At 32.0% G+C, this 23,101-nt stretch overlaps 1 protein-coding gene across 1 annotated transcript in view; it reads left to right on the top strand.

Moving 5' to 3' along the window:
- The window catches only part of LOC111625419 (matrilin-2-like), a 61,951-nt gene that overhangs the window by 2,611 nt on the left and 36,239 nt on the right, over positions 1-23,101 (top strand). The window contains exons 2-8 of the mRNA XM_023368561.1: positions 977-1,114; positions 3,553-3,699; positions 12,314-12,466; positions 12,552-12,680; positions 13,789-13,893; positions 14,942-15,079; positions 15,244-15,369. Of these exons, the coding sequence (XP_023224329.1) occupies positions 12,346-12,466; positions 12,552-12,680; positions 13,789-13,893; positions 14,942-15,079; positions 15,244-15,369 (619 nt within the window). The 5' untranslated portion in view covers positions 977-1,114; positions 3,553-3,699; positions 12,314-12,345. The remainder of the gene's footprint in view (positions 1-976; positions 1,115-3,552; positions 3,700-12,313; positions 12,467-12,551; positions 12,681-13,788; positions 13,894-14,941; positions 15,080-15,243; positions 15,370-23,101) is intronic.

Here is a 23,101-nt window from a genome sequence, read left to right as displayed (position 1 = left end):
TGATGTCATATGTAAATTGGATAAACGGACGAAGGTTCGGAAAATACGCAGGATAAAATTTAAAAGATAATGGTGCTTTACAATATCAAAAAATAGTTTTTATATTTTCCTCCAAGCTTACAAATGTTTATTGATTGACCTGTTAGCTCATCAAATCACGGCACATCGTAATATATGCAAATCGTCTAACTAGTTGACGGTGTGACAGGAAAGGCTTATGAGATACGCTTGAAAGAACGGATAAGAATGGTACGACTTTAGGTAATAGTTGAAATTTGTAATTTTTAGATTTTAAATCTGTAAAGTTTATCAATTATTTTGTCCATGTAGTAAAAATTAAGATAACAAATTATGTTATTGTAAAAATAAAACGGAATTTATGGTGGAAACGTTATGTAAACCTATGGGTCGTCTGGTGTTCTACTGTATATTTGGTGTTTGTATCGAAGTGAGGTATGTTTCAGAAAAAATTTTTTGTTCGTTTTTTAGTTTTTTATTTGTGTTCGGTTGTATCTATATAACATTTTATATATATTTAGTTGGCTGAGGAGGGGCAAATGCCCGAAACGTAGATGTATAGCAAAGCGTTCTACTGAATAAAGATTAAAACTTGCCTAGTGTTGAAGAAAAGTCACTTCATTGTGCCAGTATACAATACATAAATACAACACGGTTTCGACAACAACAAAAATTATTAAATTAGACCCAGGGCCTTTCGGGTCTCACAAATGTAGCAATTAAAATGACTTTTTACTTTTAAAATGCAATGATTATTTTTAAATTTTATTATTATTAACCATAAAAAATTTATAGAAAAGTTTTTCATTGTAATTAATACACAATGATGTTAGACTATTGGCAAATAAACGATTATGAAGTCTGATCTGAAACTGTCTGATATTTTAAATTTGATATTTTTTACATTTATTGCTATTATTACCTACAACATTTACAAGTTTTGATTATGTCTTACTAGGTAATTGTGAAAAAAACGAAACAGGATATAATTACTGCTTTAAAAGCAATAGATTATGCGAATTTTATAAAGAAGAACCATTTTTTCGTTGCACAAATTGCTTGAAAGGTTTCGAAGAAGATGGTAATAATTGTGTCCGTGAGTAGATTTTTAACTCTTAAAAATTATTCATAAAAGTAATGTTAAGTATATACTTTCTTACATACAAGTACATACTATATTTGAAAATATATGCTAGTCCACTTAAATATCTGTTCAGGAGCAAAAGGAGATCTTTCCAGCATTTTAAGTGTGTATGCATTTGGTGCACGTTCGTTTCAAGTGCTAAAATAATAACCGAAAAGATTTCAATTTAGCAGAATATGCGAACATTTTCTCACTGTAAAGGATATGAAACAACATTATAGAAATGTAGACAAAAAAAAAAAGTTAATTTTGTTACAGAAATGTTGAAAACGACCGCCTTCAATATGAATGAAAAAATGTAGAAGTTGAACATGGTTGAGTATGGATGGCATGTAGCATTCTTGCTACAACGATTTCACAGACGTCTCGTATGCTTCTCTTCTGTTCCTAATTAAGTGGTGCTGCTGGGCACGTATCAGTAAGAAATGTCCGCAGGGCCCCACTTTCGACATAGGCCTACTAGGAGAACTTCGTCCCTGACGGTTTGCTAATTTCCGTGGAGAATGCTAAATTAATGCGACATTTTACTCCGCATAAGCAGTCCATTCTTGCCTTTGTTCGAAAACGTGCTTATCTTACATACAGTAACAGACACAGTGTATAATATAATACATTAACGTATTATATCTTGAAAGGTTTTTATGCGAGGTATAATACATAAAAGTACAGGTATCTCTGGTATAAACAATAGTTACGTTCCGAAAACGTTCCGAATTCATGCCATGCTAAATAAATGACTAGTGCCAAACATAAAATTAAGTTCCAAAAGTTAACAAAAATATATTGTATTTTTGTCATTAAGATAAAATTTATTAATATAAGCAATCAACAATTTATTTTTAATCAGTAGTTAATTAACAATCACAATTAAAAGTACTGTATCACGCGTTAATATTAATTTTAGTTAAATTATTACGTTTTCTTTTTACGAAGTATCGTCATCTTTTGAGCCTTTTTATTGAACCTGATCAGTAATATTAGCAACGTCTTCATTTTTATATTATTATCATGAAATTTTTTATGGATGAGAAAATAAAAATACAGTATGTTGTTAATCGAAAATTTGTTCTAATGGGTTGCGTTTGTTCAGTGGAGTACCGAGCGTGTTTTTTTCCAGAATTTGTGTTCGAATACCAAATTTTTCGAGTTAGGAACAGTTCGAGTACCGAGATACCACCGTATTTCGTTCATCACTTTTACGTATGATTACTTACCTACTATTAAAAATAGTTTAATGACACGTACTTAAAAATGTTTAAGTAAGCTTTACTAAATACGAAGATTAATCTATAAAAACAAAATAGTAACTGGGTTAAATGCTAAAATCTAAAAGCAACGACAACAACATCCGATTGACAGGAAAAAAACTGAACTAACGAGGAACAGAACGAAGAAGAAAAACTGAACTAACTAACAAAAGGCACAAAACAAATGGAAAATTTCAGTATTCTAAACATCCGTGGGCAAATTTGAGACGAAAAGCATGCTTACTTGAATAAAAAAAAAATCAAATGACAGAGTTTACATTTAAAAATTGTGAAATTTTTTACGGAGGATTTTTCAAATTCTCGAACCGTTTTAGAGCGAAATCGTGTTGAACGAAACATACTTGTATATAGGTTAAGGTAAACTGTATATGGTCAAGTTTTCAAGAGAAATGGAATAAGACAATCGATATTGAAAGAAATATTTGCAAGGGCTTCGCTGTAATTCGAATGTCGGTAGCTCGTGCTTCTTTTTACAATACAAAAATTTTCCTGCTTTAAACGCAAAGGAAGTAGTAATCAAACGTAAGCCGTTTAGAGAGGATACTTCCTATCTCTCATGTCTATCACCCCATCCTCTTTCTCTCTCCCTTCTTCCACCTGCTAAGCACTGTATAAGGCCGTAGTTTTTGTTAAAATTTCCTTAAAGGGTTTCTCAATTTCTTGAGAGTAGTAGACACTCTTTCAGTACATTTTTAGTTGCAGGAAAACGAATAATAAATTTACTATTATGTAAAGAAAATTTAAATGAAAAAAGTTTTTTTTTGTTCAATTATAAACACAACGAATATAAATTTCGTTGCTTTTTTTACAAATAAAAGCTGTAGGCCTATTAAAAAGTTACAAGACAATGTTTATCATAAGTAAAACACAAATTATACTTAATTAATATTAAGTTGCTGTTTATAATGAAGACTTGTACAGTTCATTGTATATTTATTTTCATTTATTAATTGGAATTTAAAAGAACTTTACGCTATCTTTATTATACACTTACAAAATTAATTAATTTTCCGATAATATATCGTTTGTAAACACATGTTTATAAAATATTGAACGTAAAAATTATTAAATCGAATTACTTATTTTAATAATACACTTTTTCGACATTTTATTTTTTCTTAGATTTTTGTGAAAAAGATCGAACAGGATTCGTAGATTGCAAAGATCAAAACAAGACATGCGAACCTACTGAAGAAGGAAAGTTTTATAGATGTGACAGTTGTTTAGACGAATATGATGTTGCTCCAGACGATAAATCAAAGTGTATTCGTAAGTAATTATATTTTTAATCTCAATAACCGAACATTTTAAAATTAATAAAATTAATTTATTGTTATTAATAGAGCGCGGATTTCTAGCTCTTATGCTATACGTGATAAGTTTATTTAGCGGCAGGGTTAGTATGACCACAGTATATATATGCACGAATTACAACGAATAGAGTTAGAAAATTTCATTGAAATCAAAAATTAAAGAGAAAGCAAGCCAAAATTTTGCAAATAATCTTTATGTTAATAAAACTAAAATGCTAGAAAGTGTCATTATATAATAGTTAATAGTTTTTATTTGTGGCTGAAAAAGTATCAAATTGTGAGTTTCACATATGAAGAGTAGGCCTAAGTTGTCTGGGAGTTGAAAACTGCTTGTAAACATTTAGAAATAAAAACTTCTGCATAACTACTTTATAAATATTTCTTCATTAATCATTAGTTACTAAAATTAGTAACCTGTCATGTTAACAGTCATTTATTATTAATCACTAGCTGTGTGTGCTCAGCGTTGCTTCGGGTTTTGAGAGGTGGGGATCGATAAATTTGGGCAGTGAAGGGTGATAAAAACAATGGTTCTAGTACTAAAATGTACTGTACTGTACATTTATTGAATATTTAGAATAATAAAACTGCAAACACAAAAATATTACTCGGATCTAAGTTTAGAGGAGACATGCTTTAGGAATGGTCGATTTGGAAATAACCATAGTATTTTTATTAGATTATCGAAGATTATTCATGCCAAATTTGGTACAGATACATTAAACGGTATAGAAACCTTTACTTAATTAACATGCATACATATTTTGACTTTTATATGTATAGATATATATGAAACTTATACCAATATAGTTAAACTTAAGTAACCGAATACACGAACACTTCAAAATATCCGCTATGCATATATATATATAGTGCTATCTAGCACATACTTTTTTCAAGTACTCGCATGTTTCGCTAATTTCTCACTGATTACTTTTAAATATTAGTTCTCCAAATCTGATATTACAGTTCAATATTAAAACCTGCTTATAAATAATCGTTTGACGGAACAGCTGCTTATTGATATGTGTCGCAAAGAGACAGACAGAATTCCACTATAGTTTAATTTATATAATGTACATTTTGAGATCATATGTACATTTAAATCTTCTCCCGAATCAATATATTCAAAATATGAAGTTCATATAAAATATGTTCAGGCGTTTTCTCGGTATATGGCAAGAAGTCCAAGCTAACAAACAGACTGATCGTTAGTTTTATTTTAGCCTATATACGGCTTGTTAAATTCAGCGCTATTGCAATTGATAATGAAGGTATATTAGCAACGCACACGAAGCAGCGCTGCAATTCCAAAATGACAAATCTCTATGCAGCTGTTAGAATATATTGCGAATTATTTAATTCGAAACATTAAAAAGTAAATCATTTTTGCGATGTAAAGCTTTGTATAGAATTAAAATTAACGATGTAACGAGAAAGGCTTAAGTTTAAAATGTGGACTTTCTAGACCTAGTAGAGTTTTCTCTAGCATCTGCAGTGCCGGATGAAGAAAAAGAAATATAGAGTTTTGACGAATTTACACATTTTAATTGCTTATTTTTCAGCAGTCCTTTATAGAAAATCTTAAAATTTTGCACTCTACCTAAGAAAAGAATTTTCTTTCGAACGAGATATTCGGAATTACTTCAGGTGTTTGGAGTAAAAAGAAATCGGCCTCTGAAAATCGGCAAATCTTATCCATGTATATATAGTCTGTCAGTGACTTTTTTACTTGCCGTGACTCATGATTTATATGTTGGATACTTTTAAGGTTATTTTTTAAAATGAGTTTTTGGCTTTAGGATGAGTGTTGTCGTTTTTATAATTTTTATTATCTTTTCAAACATTATATAACGATTTCAATTACCAATAAATCGGTCCTCACTGTTTATAAATAACCCTAGCACGTGTATAGGATATCATAAGAAAACCCTGTCCGAGACTACAACAATTACACCTCATGTTTCAAATCTGCATAGGGACATTCATACATCACTAGATTCAACTGATTTTATTGTGAAACCCTAGGGTTCCGCGAAACACAAGTTGGGAATCCCTGCTATAGAGGAATACTTCTCCGCAATCAAAAGCATATACTACAATGTTACACCTTAACCTACAACATCTGATGAGTTGATGTGTCATCGACGCTAGAGTAAATTCGGACATTGAATTTTACATTATTACCTGCATATGAGAGTTATACTCCAAGTAGCATATAATGCATTACGCTTAGTATAACTTCATCAAACATTAACTGTTGAAATTCTTTTGTGAAAGTGAGAAGTATCCGTTTTATATAATTTATGTCTACCTTTATATCAGCGAGACACTGAATTTTCGAAGTCGGAATGATAGAAAATATAATTTAGTTCTTTATACAGTATTATTCAGTGTGTGTTACTTCTTACATACATGTATAGCGCATAACGCAACAGAATAAAAGAAAAATAATTTTCGCGAGAGCAACATACTGATTTGTCCTTAATTTGGTGAAATCATTTCATTAAATTGTGGTATTCGATTTCTCTATTTTGCATGATAAGTCGTATTTTCTACCACGTTTAAGGTGAAATCCTTCCGATCATTCGTGCAATCTGTTTAATCGTTTTTGCGACGAGTCTTTCGTTTCATGCAATCTGTCCACTACTTTTTCTAACGTCGAACACTTATGTGAAATTGAACCGCAAATATTTGCAGTGTTTTTGTAATCGTGAAACGCATATGTTCATTTGTAAAATCTCTCTGCTAAACGCTGCCACGGAATGTAAAATCCATTATGATAGAATCACTGGGATGACAAGCTAATGTATTTCTTAACTATATTGCTTATATCTAAAGGTTTGTTTTCAAAGCATCTCGCACCAATCTTATGGAAAATGCATAAAGTTTGTGCGAGATGCTTTGAGAACTTCGCAATTTATAATTTGTAGATCTGCTGATGCGATTGAAAGTCTGTTTTGAAATAAAGTGAAAGACTGGACGGTATTTTTTGATCGAGCGTTCCAGATACAAAAACAGCGTAATGTAAGCACGTTTTGTAATTAAAATGTTTTTAAACATTAGTGACGTTTGGCATGTTATCTGAATTTTCTAGAGAAATCAGTTATTACAGAATTCACATATTTCATTTTGGTTCATACTGTACTAGTAGATACAGCGCTCTCCTATACATTTCAGACTTGTTTGGCATTTGTGCGTGTGCGTGTGCACGCGCAATATTCATATCTCCGCTTTTCGTTCGGAATCAAAATGCGAATTAATTTTTATTAAAACATAGCAGAAGCCGCAGTATTAAGGGAATCAGAACTGCAACTGCTTTACGGGAGTATGAGAAAATACAGTACTCTGGAATTAAGTTCAATAACTACATAAAAATTAAATATTTATATTAATTAGGCTGCAATTTAAAAAAGAATTGTAGATCTGTAAATTCCCACTGTCGGCTGTATGTCTCTCTATCTCTGTCCTTAATTTCGAGAACGTAGTAGGATAGATGAAAAAAGAGATCAGATATGGAAAGCTTAATGGAAGTAGGTTCCGATTAACTATATATAAACCTTCGAGCCGGATCAAAAATCACGTGATTTTAATTCAAACATTTTCCCCTGTAAGCAGTTAGATAGATGACTGGCATTATTCTATTGTTAAAGGAAAAATATGATGTACAGTACAGGAACAAGACACTACTAATTTGAGGTCGAGAGCATATATTTTAAATTAAATAAGTTAAAAATATGATTGAAAGTTGCAACACAGCATTGCGACGATATCACAATAAATAATTATTTGTATTATCTTTAAAACTCCAGCTAAATGTAACGAAAATATAACTACTGAAAGCACTCTAGTATACATAAGAGCGTCCTTTCAAATATATGAAAGATTTTCATTTTTTTTTTCTTGTATAATTTGCGGAAACGTTTATATTAATGTTAAAATATAATATACTAGTAAGAATATTAGATTATTTACATATATTCTTCAGTATATTTTGAAAAATTTGAAAGAAAATTAAATATCAAATTATATATTTAACAGACAAATCAAAAAATATTAGCGAAGTGAGTGCCTTTTTGACAGATTCAATCGCCATTGATGTCTGCACTATTCTTTTACTCCGCCCTGGTTTATGAATACAGGTTGATGCAATAGATCTAAAGAAACGGACGCAACTCCAATTATGCGACTATCTGGCGTGTTGTCATGACGACCCAAGTTGAAGTGTCGCATGCATATACGCTGTATAGCAACGACACAATAGTTATTTTTGAAATAAGCCTTTCCTGTAAAAGTGTGTTGTTCGGTGGGCCACTTTCCATTGTCAAATGAAATTGCAGCTCAATGACACTATAACTATACCATCATCTGAAAAGTTATGTTATGATGTCACTGTAATTTGCATATCAGTATATATGAACACGATTGCCTGTATGTAGAATATCGAGCAAAAAATGAGTCATTTTTCGGTTATTGTTTTAAACTCATCGTGTTGTTTAATAAACATACATTTTTTCCCCTCAATGTGAAGATATGTCTGTTTTATTTTTCGGGCTAAATAAAATTCTGGAAAGTGTCCATCTTCGGTGTCAATCGATAAATATAGTCTTGTTTTGAAATCTTTAATCGTTATTTTGAGAGTATAGTGTATAATCTCGTCAAAAATACTCACAATGGCTTCCTCCATATCGCTGATGGTTCTACGGCTCATCCTATACACTCTATCCTTCACATAACCCCAGGAAATAGTCACAAAGATTCAGATCTGATAAAAAGGGAATCCATTTCACATCTTTCTGGAACGACTGGAACATCTTGTTGAATATCAAATGTTCATCAATAGCACTGAAAAACGTTCCATATTGATCCTAGCGGTATGTGGTCAAGCCTAATCCATGGTGTCCTGCATATACCATGTTTTGTCCGAATTTTTGAACTTGATAAAAAATGATAAAACTCTATTCTCGAGGATGCTGGAATAAACAGCAGTCTATTTATGGTTTGGTTGAAGAATATCGGTGCATTTGTGCCTTGGTAATTCGTTGCTACCCAGACAGTTGTTTGTTTCCTGAGAATGCAGAAGCATCTTTACGAGTTCCTGGGGGTTCGGTTCCCGAAAACTGATAATTTGGTCGATTGATATATCAGTTTAGATGAAAGTGAAGTTCATCTGTAAACAATACAAATCGACTATCCATAACTTTCTCTTCGATTAGATTGAGAATTACCTTTGCCATTTCAGGTCTATTTTGTTCGTTTTCACGAAGAATCGCTTGGAACACATGGATACGTTGCTACAGTTTTCGAATGCATAGTCTGCTTCCGATACTCTAGTTTTCTAGTTAATTTTACTGATAGAACTCCTCGAAGTCTTCAAGACTGCCTATTTGACTTTTCGAAGGTTGGTTTCACTTGATGTTGCTGGATTTTTTCTCTTGTTCACTGGAGTTTGATGTCGAGAGTCCTCTGTCTGATTCTTGTTACCTCAGCCACAAACTCGCTCGTCTAGTTGTGGATTTAACTTTCTACGCATCTCTTCACCGAATTCAATTATAAAGCTAAATACATCGAGATGACAATGTTCCCATGTATCAAAAAATGATTCACTGCCCAGATTTTCTGCTCAGGTTTTAAGGATTCTATTACTCAGATCTAAAACAGTAACGTTCTCTTCACCTAAGCGACCATTCCAAACTAATTTGCATAAGAAATTGCTGTAAAATAATAGTTTCTTCTTTGAAAGTTTTTTCAAAGGCTTTATATAAAAAGGGTGCAGAAATAGGCATACATCTATGACTCTAAGAAATACAGATATTTGATGTTTATCGTTATTTTTTTATTTTTTATTTATTGTGTAATGGTATGTTCCAGTAGAAATAACTCTCAAAAGCATATATTATTTAGCAATTCTGCATTCTGAAATACAACCCTCACATAAATTCAGTCATTATATTTTCATTTTGTTTCTAATTTCAGCTGCATTTCACATTGCATTTCATTAGTAAAAAATATTTCTCTTACATTTAAAAAAATTCTAAATATTTCTCAAAAAATAAAAATTTATATCAATATACAGTTAACAAAATTTGAATTGAAATTAATCATCTGCATTTACATTATCCACTTACATTTTCTGTAGATGTAGTAGATATCACAGGTNCTTGCAGTTCAAAATGCCTTGGTTATGAGAAGTAGGACACGTCTTTGCGATGAGACTAGTTTCCTTTTAGTATGTACCTTATGAGTGGCTAATCTTCAAGTTCCACATGCATATGTAATGATAGGAATATATATACTGTCATAAATAATGGACATTGCATCTACAGATAGTTTCCAGTCTCTTCTTGTGCAAAAGCTTGAAGTACAAGCTTGTATATATCCTATACGGTTAGAGATATATTCCACATGTTTATTCCACGAGAACCGGAAATCAAGTATAACACCCAGGTATTTGAGACTTTTTTCAACTTTGATTGTGTTGTTATTCATTTTAAGGTGTGGTAGTCTGAGTTAAAGGTTGTGTTTACCTTACCTGGTTTGTTGAAAACAGTACCTGGTCTTTAGAGGATTGAAGTTAAGTTTGTGTTTATGTTTGTGTTTACACATGGGGAACCATGTGTAAATTGCTGTAACAGGTTGTTGCCTTTGTACTCAAGGTCAGCCCTTGATCGACCTCCTAGCAGCATTATGACGTCGTCAGCATAGGCAAAACGTAGCGGGGGGTTCAAGGGGATGTATCATGCACCGGGCACCACTCGCAAAGGGCCGCCCAAATGGTCTCCAAGCAAACTATACAGTCGACCCCCCTATAAGATAGAGATACGTTCCATTCTCTAGGAATCCGCTTTCTTACGAATCCTTCCAATCACAACCCGACACGTGTCAACTTTACGGACTACGGCTGTTTGAAAGATTTTCTTCCATAAAATTAATCGATTCTAGACTAATCCGACTCAACATTTCCAAAATACGTATATATTTTTTGGGAATAATCCGTATAAACTACGCTATAAACAAAAAATTGTAGGATTACTTACCGAGTGTCACCATTCGACATTGCCATTGCTCAACATTGTTTTCGTCGCGGAACAGCTCAGCAAAGAGCGGCCGATTTCTAACAACTTATTTTTCTGTGAAAACTTCGTAGAACTTCGGAGACATCATTAATATAAATAATTTTAATCGCCGTTGAATAAGAAATGTTTCTTTCACAAGAAATGTATAAAATTACAGTACTGTATTAGACTTACGGTACCTAATTTACATACTGACAGACGATAGTTAGCGTAAAAATCTCCGTAGCGTGGCGCCACGCTAGACGGCGGAAATTATATATTTAATTATAACAAAGTTACAATAAGTTAATATATAATTATATATACAGTACCTAATTTATATATAATTAATATATAATTATATGTACAGTACCTAATTTATATATAATTTATATAATACTGTCCAGACGATAGAAATCTCTCCGTAGCGTGGCGCTACGGACGGCGGGAAAGTAGTTCGGCTTCCCGATGACGTTTGAGGTGTTTATAGGGAACTTTTACTATTTTTTACGGATACCGGTAGCTATTTTTTCGTAGTTTTATAGGAATCGTAACTATAGAGACCGTAATTATAGGGGGGTCGACTGTATATGTTTCTGGAGGGGGAGGGGCGCCAGTTATGTTCGCTACGCCACTGGGCAAGGGAATCTGTTTGTCCAAGCATTTCTTTAAGGCATTGAAAGTGATATTCCAAAGCAGGGGTCCACAGACAGACCTCTACAGGCAGTCTTTTGTAATGATTTTATTTACGTGATACTGTCCATACTGTATAGTTGCAGTACGGTCATTTAAATAATCCTGAAATAGTTGTAGGATGTTACAAGGACATTTTAACTTTCACAATTGATGTGTAATAAATGGCCACCAACAGAGTCAAATGCTTTAGAAATGTCTAAGCTCATTCCAAGAACATATATCAAGTAAACGTTTAACTGTATTAACCATAGATTCAATTGCATCCTCGGCCAATCGTTGTGGCCGAAAGCTGTACTGTTTATTGCTTAGGCATTTATTATGTTCAACATGCCAATTGGGCCTGTTGGTCATCAACCGTTCGAGTATCTTACCCAATACAAGTAGTAGAGAAATTGGTCTCGCATCACTTGAAGAGCCCGGTTTTGGGACAGGGACAATCCGTGCGTGTTTCCATGCACGAGGAAAACTTGAATGATTTACACAGACATTATATAAATTAAATGTGTGTTGCGGAAATAGAGCCCATAGATTGAGTGCAATTTCATTAGTAATTTCATCAGGGCCAGGAGCTTTGCCTTTTTTTGAGATAACAGAAAGCCTGTTGAATTTCCTCTTACTTGAATTGTGAAGTGTCTATTGTCTCATCTAAATCGCTAAATTCAGCGCGATAAGAACGTTGCCAGTCTGTGTCACCCTCTGAAAGAGAAAATAGCAATTTATTAGAAAATAATTTAATTATAAATAATAAACATGTATATTTATGGACATTACATTATTGAAATAGATATTATGAATAGTTCATAAACTTTTTTCTTCCAGATCGCTGTGAAACAATTGAAGATGAAACTAAAATGACATGGAATGAATTTTGCAAGAAAATTAACGCAAAATGCAAAGTAGAATCAAAAAATATCACATGTGACTGTGCACATAAAGATTATAATTTTGACAGCAATAAAAGAAAATGTCGAAGTTTGTTTCTGTTTTTCTGTTCACGTTGAATTCAATTTAATTTGTAAAGTTTCAAAAGTTTTATTTAATACGTTAACTTTTTCAGTTAAAAATCAATGCAATAACGAAGTTTGTGGTGATGGTGCTAAGTGTATACATATTGAAGATACTTACGCAATCGAATGCAATTGCACTGAGGAACAATATTATGATTATTCAGAGAATAAGTGTTTAAGTAAATTTTTCGTATTAAAAAATCTTAAATTCTCATAAGAGGTCGAGATATAAAAGTTTATAAAATTCAATTTATTTTTTTGTAGGTATTGATAAATGTTTAGGTAAAGTATGTGGTGTATTTAAGGAATGTAAAAAAGGTGAATGCAAGTGTATGGGGAAATTAGAAGACAATGGTACAAACTGCGTTGGTAAGTGATCTTTCGTTTTGAATTACTTAACATACTGTATTTTCAATAATATTACAGTCGACCCCCCTATAAGATCATTGATTATTCCGTTTTATATGAATTCCATGTTGTACGAGTCACTTAAATTTTACAAATACGTCAGCCTTTCACAGCCCGGTACATGTATTTGTAAAATCTAAGTGACTCGTACAACATGGAATTCATATAAAACGGAATAATGAATGATCTTATAGGGGGGTCGACTGTAGTAAAATATCTGTAAAATACATTTATCAGAGATTTATATATACTGTATATCCTCTAGTTTACTGTCCTGTACATTATGAAAAAAACATTCCGAATATATTTCGAATAAATGTGTTTGGAAAGAACACTCCAAATTCGTTTGTTTCAAAGCATCTTCCAAAATGAAAATATAGCATTCAAAAATATCAGACTGCTTCTGTTCGTCGACGTCTGATATACATTAGGCAGTGCGTCGACAACAGTTGTTTACGTCTCAGCTTGAAAGTCGTCACTTTCGTATTTATCCTAATACAGGTTTTTTCTTTTATCATATCTCATATAAAGTTCGTACTGTAGTTGTACTTATCAGATCTCTATACGTTATTACGCCGTTATGTTCAGGGTTAACAGCGTATATAAACCTATATGCAGTTTAAAGTTCATATTCTTAAAGTAAAATTTATCTATTCATCTTATTTTTTATAACAGTTACTTATTACGGCGTACAAAATTCTATATCATATAGAGGAGAAGGTAATATTATGGAACACTGCGGGTATTATGGAACCACCCCATTTCGAACTGATAATAAAGNATAAGTGCTTAAGTAAATTTTTCGTATTAAAAAATCTTAAAAGTTCATATGTGGTCCAGATATAAACGTTTATAAACTTCCAATTTATTTTTGTGTAGATAAAAATAAATGTTTAGGTAAAGTATGTAATGCATTTAAAGAATGTGAAGAAGGTGAATGCAAGTGTATGGAGGAATTAAAAGACGATGGCACAAACTGCGTTGGTAAGTGATCTTTTGTTTTGAATTACTTAACATACTGTATTCTGAATAGTATTAGAAAAAATCTGTAAAATATATTTATCAGAGATTTATATATACTATAGGCCTATGTCCTCTAGTTTACTGTCCTGTATATTATGAAAACAACATTCCGAATATATTTTGAATGTTGTTATCATAATGTTTGGAAAGAACATTCCAAATTCGTTTGTTCCAAAGCATCTGCCGGAATGAAAATATAGCATTCGAGAATATCAGACTGCTTCTGTTAGTCGACTTCTGATATACATTAGGCAGTGCGTCGACAAGAATTCTTTACGTGTCAGCTTGAAAGTCGTCACTTTCGTATTTATCATAAGACAGGTTGTCTCTTTTATCATACTTCATATAAAGTTCGTACTGTAATTGGCAATAACATCTTTGGATGCAACGAACCATCACTTTACGTTTTTATCAGATCACTTTACGTTTTCACTCCGTTATGTTGAGGGATAACAGCGTATATAAACTTATATGCAGTATAAAGTTCATATTCTTAAAGAAAATTTTATCTATTTATCTTATTTATTATAACAGCTACTTATTACGGCGTACAAAATTCCATTTCATATATTTTTAATGTAATTATATTCATTACGTTGTTTAAACAGTGTTATATAGTATCATAAAAATATTTTTAATAATTATTAAAGGTTTTTTTTTTATATTAATAACAATTTGGATATTTTCGTTTAGGACAATGCGCGAAGAGACATTTTTAATCAATTTGTGTTAAATTTATTTAAAATAAAAGTATATAATAACATGTTTCTATTTATAGAGTTTAACTGGAATATATAAATATTTGTTTTGCAATGAAAACTATGCTATAATTTTAACTAATGAAAATACGAAATCAAAATCTTTACACGTTTATATGTTTACTAAAATTCAAAATGTATTTTAAATTCAAAGTTTTATAAAATTAGATAGTAATTATATAATAGTTTAAAATAACACTGCACACTGATACAAATTCTGTGTTTTATTTAATTTTGTAAAAATTTTACAGTGAATGAAAATAAATGTAAAGAACTTTATGGGGAATACGCCGTATGCAATGTAAAAGCTGATTCATTCGGTAGACCTTCATACAGTTTTGATTGTGGTAAAGGTTATTACTTACATCCGAGTTCGAAAAAATGTGTCGGTAAGGAATTTATTAAATTTTCTTTCTTTTTTAAATTAAAAAGTCATCAAACCAAGATTCAATGATGAATCTTTATATATATAATATTGACTAAAATAAATTTTCTGTAAATTTTATTTAATACATTGTTTAAATGATTACTGTAAACTTTGAGATATTTTCAGAAATTAAAGAAAACTATTGCAAAATGGGAGATACGTCATGTCAACAGACATGTACCATAGAGAATGAAAAGCAGAAATGCGGTTGTTTCAAAGAGTTTACATTGAATTCAGATAATAAAACTTGCGGTATGTAGATTATTATTAAATTCTTGTTATGGTCATGTTTAAATATTTTTAAAATTACATTTATCTATTTTAAAAAAGAACTTACTATCGAATTTTTGTAAATTTTATTTAATAAATTGTTTAAATGATTACTGTAAACTTTGAGATATTTTCAGAAATTAAAGAAAATTATTGCAAAATGGGAGATACGTCATGTCAACAGATATGTACCATAGAGAATGAAAAGCAGAAATGCGGTTGTTTCAAAGAGTTTAGATTGAATACAGATAATAAAACTTGCGGTATGTAGATTATTATTAAATTCTTGTCTTGTTATGGTCATGTTAAATATTTTTAAACATACATGTTATCTATCCTAAAAAAAACTCACTATCAAAATTTTTGTAAAATTTTGACATTGAAAACCGAATAATATTGATAGATATTTATATTCAAAACATCACAAGGAAATTTGTTTTATTTGCGGAACAACAAGTATATCAAACAAAAATGCATTTTTAAGGTACATTTATTCTGTTACTCCCGGATTCAGCCATTATTACTATATCATTTTGAAGTTTTATAATAACCTGTAGACTTCAAAATCAAAATATTTTATCAAAAATACGTGCCATGCTTTATTTTCTTTAATTACAGTTTAAAAGAAAATCGCAGAACTCCAGCAAATCTTCACTCTGAAAGTTATTGGGCTGCAATTTTAAAAAATGTAAACATAAGTTCCCACTCTCTGTGTTATTTCATCATTAATCTCGAGAACGGATATAGATACACGAAAACCGAGACCAGATATGGGAAGCTTAGCGGCGGGATGCCCGATTAACTACATAAGAACTCCCGTTTTGCACCGGAAATGACGCCATTTAAATTCAAGTTTCCCTCTGAAGGAGTAAGATAAATGACCGGCAAAAGTTTATTGCTAACAGGAAAAGTAATATGTACAGGGGCGAGACACTACTAATTTGAGGTGGAAAACATATTTTAAATTAAATAAATTAAAAATATGATTAATAATTGCAGCCCGGCATTGTGATGATGTCACAATATATAATTTCTTGTTGTACTTTAAAACACATTATAATAATTATAGTGTTAATAATTTTAAAATTACATGCTGTTATTGTATGAGCGTTCTTACTTGTCGACTAACATATATATATTCTCAAGAACATGCATATTTTAACCCTTTTACTAAATCTCAATCTTCTGCTTGTTAAATAATGAATTCATTTTTGAAAAACATAAATTTTTAATAAAATTATTTGGCATGATTTTGAAAAAAAATTAATACTTTTCTAACTTCATAATTTATGTAGATAATAACAAAATTGAACAATATTTTAAAATAGGCCTATAATATTGTAAAATAGGAACATTGGAGATTAACAACTTCAACTATTTGTTATTCCTGTTTTTGTCGATATTATTTTTTAAAAGAATTAATATTGTATTTTTACAAATTTTAAATTATAAACTTTCGTTTACTTATTATATAATTATGCAAGTAATACTTACAGTTTTTATAAATCAATCATTGAATATTACAATCTGTGATAACAAAAGCATTAAAATTTCGTTGTTTTTATTATTAAAATATTGATTTGACCCCGAATGTAAAGTTGCCAAATTTTCGTAAACTTTAATGTGTTTTGCGCTTCATAGCTTAAAACAAAAGCTAATAAAAGGCAATAATAATGGAAAAGATTTTTATTATAATATAAAATTTTAAGTTTATATGAAGTTTTATATAAAATTTTATTTTATAGTTGTTGTTCCCGTAGCTAGTTTACAGTATTACATTTTGTAATTGGAATATTTTAACTTAGAAAACATTACAGTAATTGTATGCATATATATATTGTTGAATTAAAAGTAATTTATTTTACATAAACCTTATGTGATATTATCGTCAATTTATCAAAAAATAATAATTCTTTAATCGGAGCAGAATTCATCACATGACCTATTCTGTCAGGCTAACTAACGATATTAAGCGAAATATTAATCATTTTATAATTAATGTCAGTTTAAAAGTCACTGACTGACCACATACCTACACAGAAATTTCAGCCGATTTTCGAAGGTTAATTTCTCCGGGCTAATTCATTGGAATTTAAAAATTGGAATGGATTAGCCGAACGAATTTTGTATCGCAAGAGTAATTTCAGGTAATAAAAACTTTTGAAAAGTAATAAATTTAAATTACCCTGGTCCTCTAGGTTTGGGGTTTGGACGATAGGTTTGCACCTCATCTCCTGCAAAAAATTTACATCGCAACAGAAAGCTCCAGGAAGAAAACCGAATGAATTATATGGTAAAAAAAATAAGCCAAGGTAATCGGACAATGAATTTGTCTACATGGAATGTTAAAGAATGAGACCAAAGGAACAAGAGATAGTTAAAAAGTAAAAAGAATAAAAATTGTCTTTGTGAACTTAACAGATACAAAAAGAAAGAGTCAGGGGTTGATGAACTGGAAGTAATTAAAGATCTTAAATTTAATCTCGAAAGCGTAGCAGAAGAAAGTACGAGAAGATTGTTTCAGACAAGATTAGATGAAAAATTGGAAGAACAAGAATATGATAACACCATAAATTTATACAAAAATATAAAAACAGCAAATGAAGCTCTAGGACAAATCAATAAACATGGAAAAACTTTTAAAAAATTCTGTGGGACAAAAAGGTAGAAAACATGAAACAAAAAAGTAACTTACTTAAAATGGATGAACACGAAAAAAAAAAGAATAGAATAAAGATATAAAGAAATTAGAAAATCAACAAAAAAAATTAATTCTGGAAAAGAAAACGTTGGGTTGGGATAGAAATTGTAAAGAAATAGAAACATATATAGGAGGAAGAAAATGCATTAAAGTATGGAAATTCTTTATTACTATTACTTTCATTTCTAACATTTTTAAAGAACAGTTTATCTCAGTTAAACAATGGAAAGATTATTATAAAAATTTATTAACAGAAAATAAAATTCAATTTATGACAGAAAATATAAACGTAGAAAAGGATGTACCAATTCATTTAGAGACAAAACAGATTAAACAAGCGTGTAAGAAACCGAAGAATAATAGAGAAAGTGGTCCTGGAGAAATACCGGCAGAACTGATAAAAAATGGACCAGAAAATGATTTATTGATAGAATGGCAACAAAATTATTGAAAAGGTGTCTTAATGAAGAAGACATTCCAAAAGAATGGAAAATTGGCTTTTTGACATGTATCTATAAAAAAAAAGACAGACAAAAATGTGAGAACTATCAAGGAATTACTGTAACAGCAACATTTAGTAGATTATTTGGACGAATGATAAGAGATTTAATCGAAGAAGAATATCAAACAAAAGAAAACGAAGAGCAGAGTGGATAAGAACAAGAAGATCACATATAGACAATATTTTCTGTATAAAACAGATTATGGAAAAAAGATTAGCAACAGGACAGGAAAATCATTTGTTGTTTACAGACTTAACAAAAGACATGTGATAATATCCCAACATTAAAACTATATGAGACATTAAAAGAGATAAATATCAATAACACAGTTATTAAAGCAGTTAAAGAATTATACAGAGAATACATAGTGAAAATAAAAATTGGAAAAAATATCAGAAAGATTTATGGTATCAAAACGACTAAGACAGAGATGTATCTCACCAACTTTATTTAAAATCTACGTATAAGCAGTATTGAAAATACGGAAAAAGAAATGTTGTAATATGGGAATAAATATTAACGGTAAGCTGAACCGTACAATGCAATTCGCAGATGATCAGGTGGTAATGGCAGAAGATGAAGATGATATGGAATACATGACAAGAAAAATAGAAAAGGAGTACAGTCGACCCCCCTATAACACTGTTGACTATTCCGTTTTATATGAATTCCATTTTGTACGAGTCACTTCGATTTTACAAATACGTGAGCCCTTCACAACCCGGCACACGTATTTGTAAAATCTAAGTGACTCGTACAAAATGGAATTCATATAAAACAGAATAATCAACAGTGTTATGGGGGGTCGACTGTATTTTAAAGGAGGTTTATATATAAATATGAGTAAAACAAAATACTTATGCATAGGAGGGACTAAAAGAGACATGGCACTGGAAGAAAAAGAAAAGATTGAGCGATATGAGCATTACAATTTTCTTGGAATACAAATTCATCAAGATGGAAGAGATGCATTATGATACATTAGAAATTAGTACAAGATTAGCATAAGTAAGAGAACAGTTAAAAGATTAAATAGAATATGGTGTAGTGAAGAAACAATTAGATCAAGAAAAATATATGTAATGCTATTGTTAAAAGCATTCTATTATACGAAGCGGAGGCATGGAGAATGACTGGGAAGAAAAGAGAAAAATAACAACAGTTGAAATGGATGCGTTAAGAAGATCGTGCAGAATCTAGAAAAGAGAAAAAATAACTAATTAGAATATGGGACCTAAGGGGATTGAAGGAGACGGTTTTGGAAGAAATACAGAGAAAACAACTTATTTGGTTTGGGCATGTGAAAAGAATGAGTGATGAGAGATTCCCGAAAATGTCAATGGAATACATTCCACAAAAAAAAGAAAAAAAGAGAGGAAGACCCAGGCGAACTTGGTACGACGGAGTAAAGTAAGCATGTAGGGAAAACGGGATTAAAGAAGAATGGTGTATGGATAAAGAGAGTTGGAGAGGGAAAGGAGACGTCAGACGCCATAAACCGAATATAGATAGAATTTCTCCGTCTCCCAGATGCCTATGATAATTCTGAATTTCTTAATGAACTATCAATACTCCTTCTGTTACTGAGAAAGGTTTTTAACAAAACAAAACCTTTTCACCATAATACCATAGGCCATCTTCAGGTGTAGCTGAGTTGGAACGCCTTTTCAAAAGTTTAACATTTTAACGACGGAACGTCCGAACATTTTTCATTGAAATTTAAAACGAAAATATTAGATAAATTAACAAATAGATAATAAAATAACAACGGAAATTCTGCAAAAAGGTTCTAACTTCGTTTCAGAAGACGGAAAACTTATGGCAACATTTAATGGCGGCACTGGGGAGAAAAATTTCAGAATTTAATGATTTAGAAAGGGAGTATTTTCAGATGGAAAACATCACACTCGCAAAAGAAGAAATGCTGAAATGAAACAACTGAAGTGCACAAAGCAATGTGTGTGTAAAGTATTGGCCTTTTAGCAGAGGGAACAAAAGGGAGCGCGACTTTGTCAATTGGATCCACGTGTGGTCAGACGATAGACAGACCGCTTGCTATATGGCAAACTTCTAAATGTAAACAAGTGGCGGACGTTAATGTAAGCTCACTCTCGTCGGATAACAGCGAACCTGGGTGTAAGCTGCTCACGAAAGAATAGTTTCTGATTGGTCGGAAGTTTCTGTCCAAAATCTTTTAAATGCGGAGCGAACGGAAGAAAGAGGACAGAAGGGCAAGAGACTGGTAACACGGTAGTCTCAGGCACTTGGGAAGCATGCTGAGCGTAGAGAGAGCATTCTTCTCTGGTAACTATCTCAGGGACTGGTAAGTGCGGAGACTGGACGGACCGTGCAGTTGAGCCAACTCCACAAGCTGACTGAGGCCTCGCCAAAGGTTGATAGTTCCCGGAAGCCAATAGTGAAGTTTAAAATGTTCGTTTTTTCACACTTTTGGCGACCAACTCGGTGCGCCAAATAACATTAACAAAGTTCAGATAGTTCAATATGCTGATCTTGGTTCGTCAAGAAGACACCTTATGATGAATCGACGAGTTGTTGGTTAGTAGTAATCTTCTTCTGGCAGTTAAGCAACAAACAGCGAGACGAATCCAGACTTGACTCGAACTCCAGTGCACACTTGAGGATTTACGATGAACTTAATGTGTATCTTGACGTTCCGAATCGAGTAAAGTTTATTGAACGCCTCAACCGGTAAAACCGATCTGGCATCCGGTACACTCTACTCCTGTACAGCACCCCTATCGAGTGGGAGACAAGTCCCCCCCGGCCAAGTGCTAAGCAAGTAGCGCCTATCGCAAAAAAATGACCGGAAGTTCCAAAGCGATCCTGATAGAGTTTATTGGACGCCTCAACCAATAACACCTATCTGTCATTCGGTACAAACTACTGCTATACAACACACCTAACGGGTGGAAAACAAGTCCCCCAACCCAGGTGCCAAGCAAGGAGCGACCAATTACAAAAAAATGGCCGGAAGTTCTCCGAACGAACTTATGCAGACCTGAAGTTTCTAACCGAACTTAAATCTTCCGCTTCGACATTAACCTTTTTATAGCTGTCGACAGCGGGTTCGATGATCAATCAGTGCTTACCGAACCGTAGCACTATGCAAATATATTATGTGGCGTAATTCCCTGCCGACCAGTCAGCGGTTATCGATTGTAAAACTATGCAAATATGTAGAGTGGTGTGATCCTCGACAAATGAGTGATTAGCTGGACTGTCGGAGGTCCGCTGGTGGTGTGATGATCTGACGATCAATCACTGGCCACGCATTCAAAATCCCACGATCGCTTCCTTAACCAACCGTCTTTCCGCGACAGCGACCGTTACTAGTTTAATAATAGAAAGGTGGAAATCGTTTTCTTATAGGATTGTATCCCGTCACTAATGTAGTACGTGAGACACCACGCTTTGTTATCTTGTGTATACTATGTATTCCAACTTGTACACTCTACATAATATAATTTGTAAATAAACTGTAAAACTGCGTAACTGTAAATATTGTCTAACTTGAGTGTGGAGTTGTGCTTTCCATCTAACCTAGATTACTATATCGAATCGTGATATACACGGAAACCAACTCAATGAGATGGAATTTGGGGAAGATCTTCACTGGGTGAATGACAATGATTTGGACCTAACACGAGCTGACAAAAGTAAGAACCTAATCATCACGAAAAGACAAACCTAAAACAAATCCTTAGAAGAGTCCATTATTAAGAAAACGGAATGTGAACGGATCAATTAAAAAATTATTACAAACGTACAGAAGGGTTTAAAAACATGAAAGAGAACTATTAAACTCCATATTAACTCTTCTTAAAGGATCACATAACCCGAATCCATGAATGCCAAAATTATTTGCATTTGCAAAAATACATAAAGATAATAAAGATATTAAACCTATAGTTGAAATATGCAGAAACATCACACATTCTTGGAAAGGGTCTGCATAGATTCATTTCAGAATAACTAGGTAACAATGTTCTCGTTGCACAAAACCCGACGAATGTAGTAAAAGAAGTTCAGGTATTAAGTTTACTTGATGAAGATGTCGAAACAGTAATAGATTTTGAAAGCCTACATTCATCTATAAAAATAGAATCCTGCTATGAGGTATTAATGGAATTTATGCTCTACATAAAACATGACGTTGCTGCATCTGAGAATGATGTGATGAAATTAGCCAAATTGGTATGATATGAGTCGTCTTTCAGTTTTGATGAACAAACTTACAGACAAAAGAAAGGGAAATCCGATGTCAGGATATTATGTGAAGCAGTCTTACGCAACTTAAGAGAAGCATATTATTGTTGGGTTCAGGATGGATATTATATTTTACAAAAGATATATGGACGATGTGTGCATTATTTCGAAAAACGGCAAAAGAATATTTGAGTTCGTTCAGGTAATCAACAATGAAACAATGATGGATTAAAACTTAAACTAGAACAAAAAAGTTATGAACGAATACATTTTTTTAGATATA

This window comes from Centruroides sculpturatus, unplaced genomic scaffold (assembly GCF_000671375.1).
Source record: "Centruroides sculpturatus isolate CEXI.00-Female unplaced genomic scaffold, Cexi_2.0 scaffold431, whole genome shotgun sequence".
Classification (NCBI taxonomy): domain Eukaryota; kingdom Metazoa; phylum Arthropoda; class Arachnida; order Scorpiones; family Buthidae; genus Centruroides; species Centruroides sculpturatus.
The sequence above is the reverse complement of the archived record's forward strand: the minus strand, read 5'-3'. Positions and strand labels throughout refer to the sequence as shown.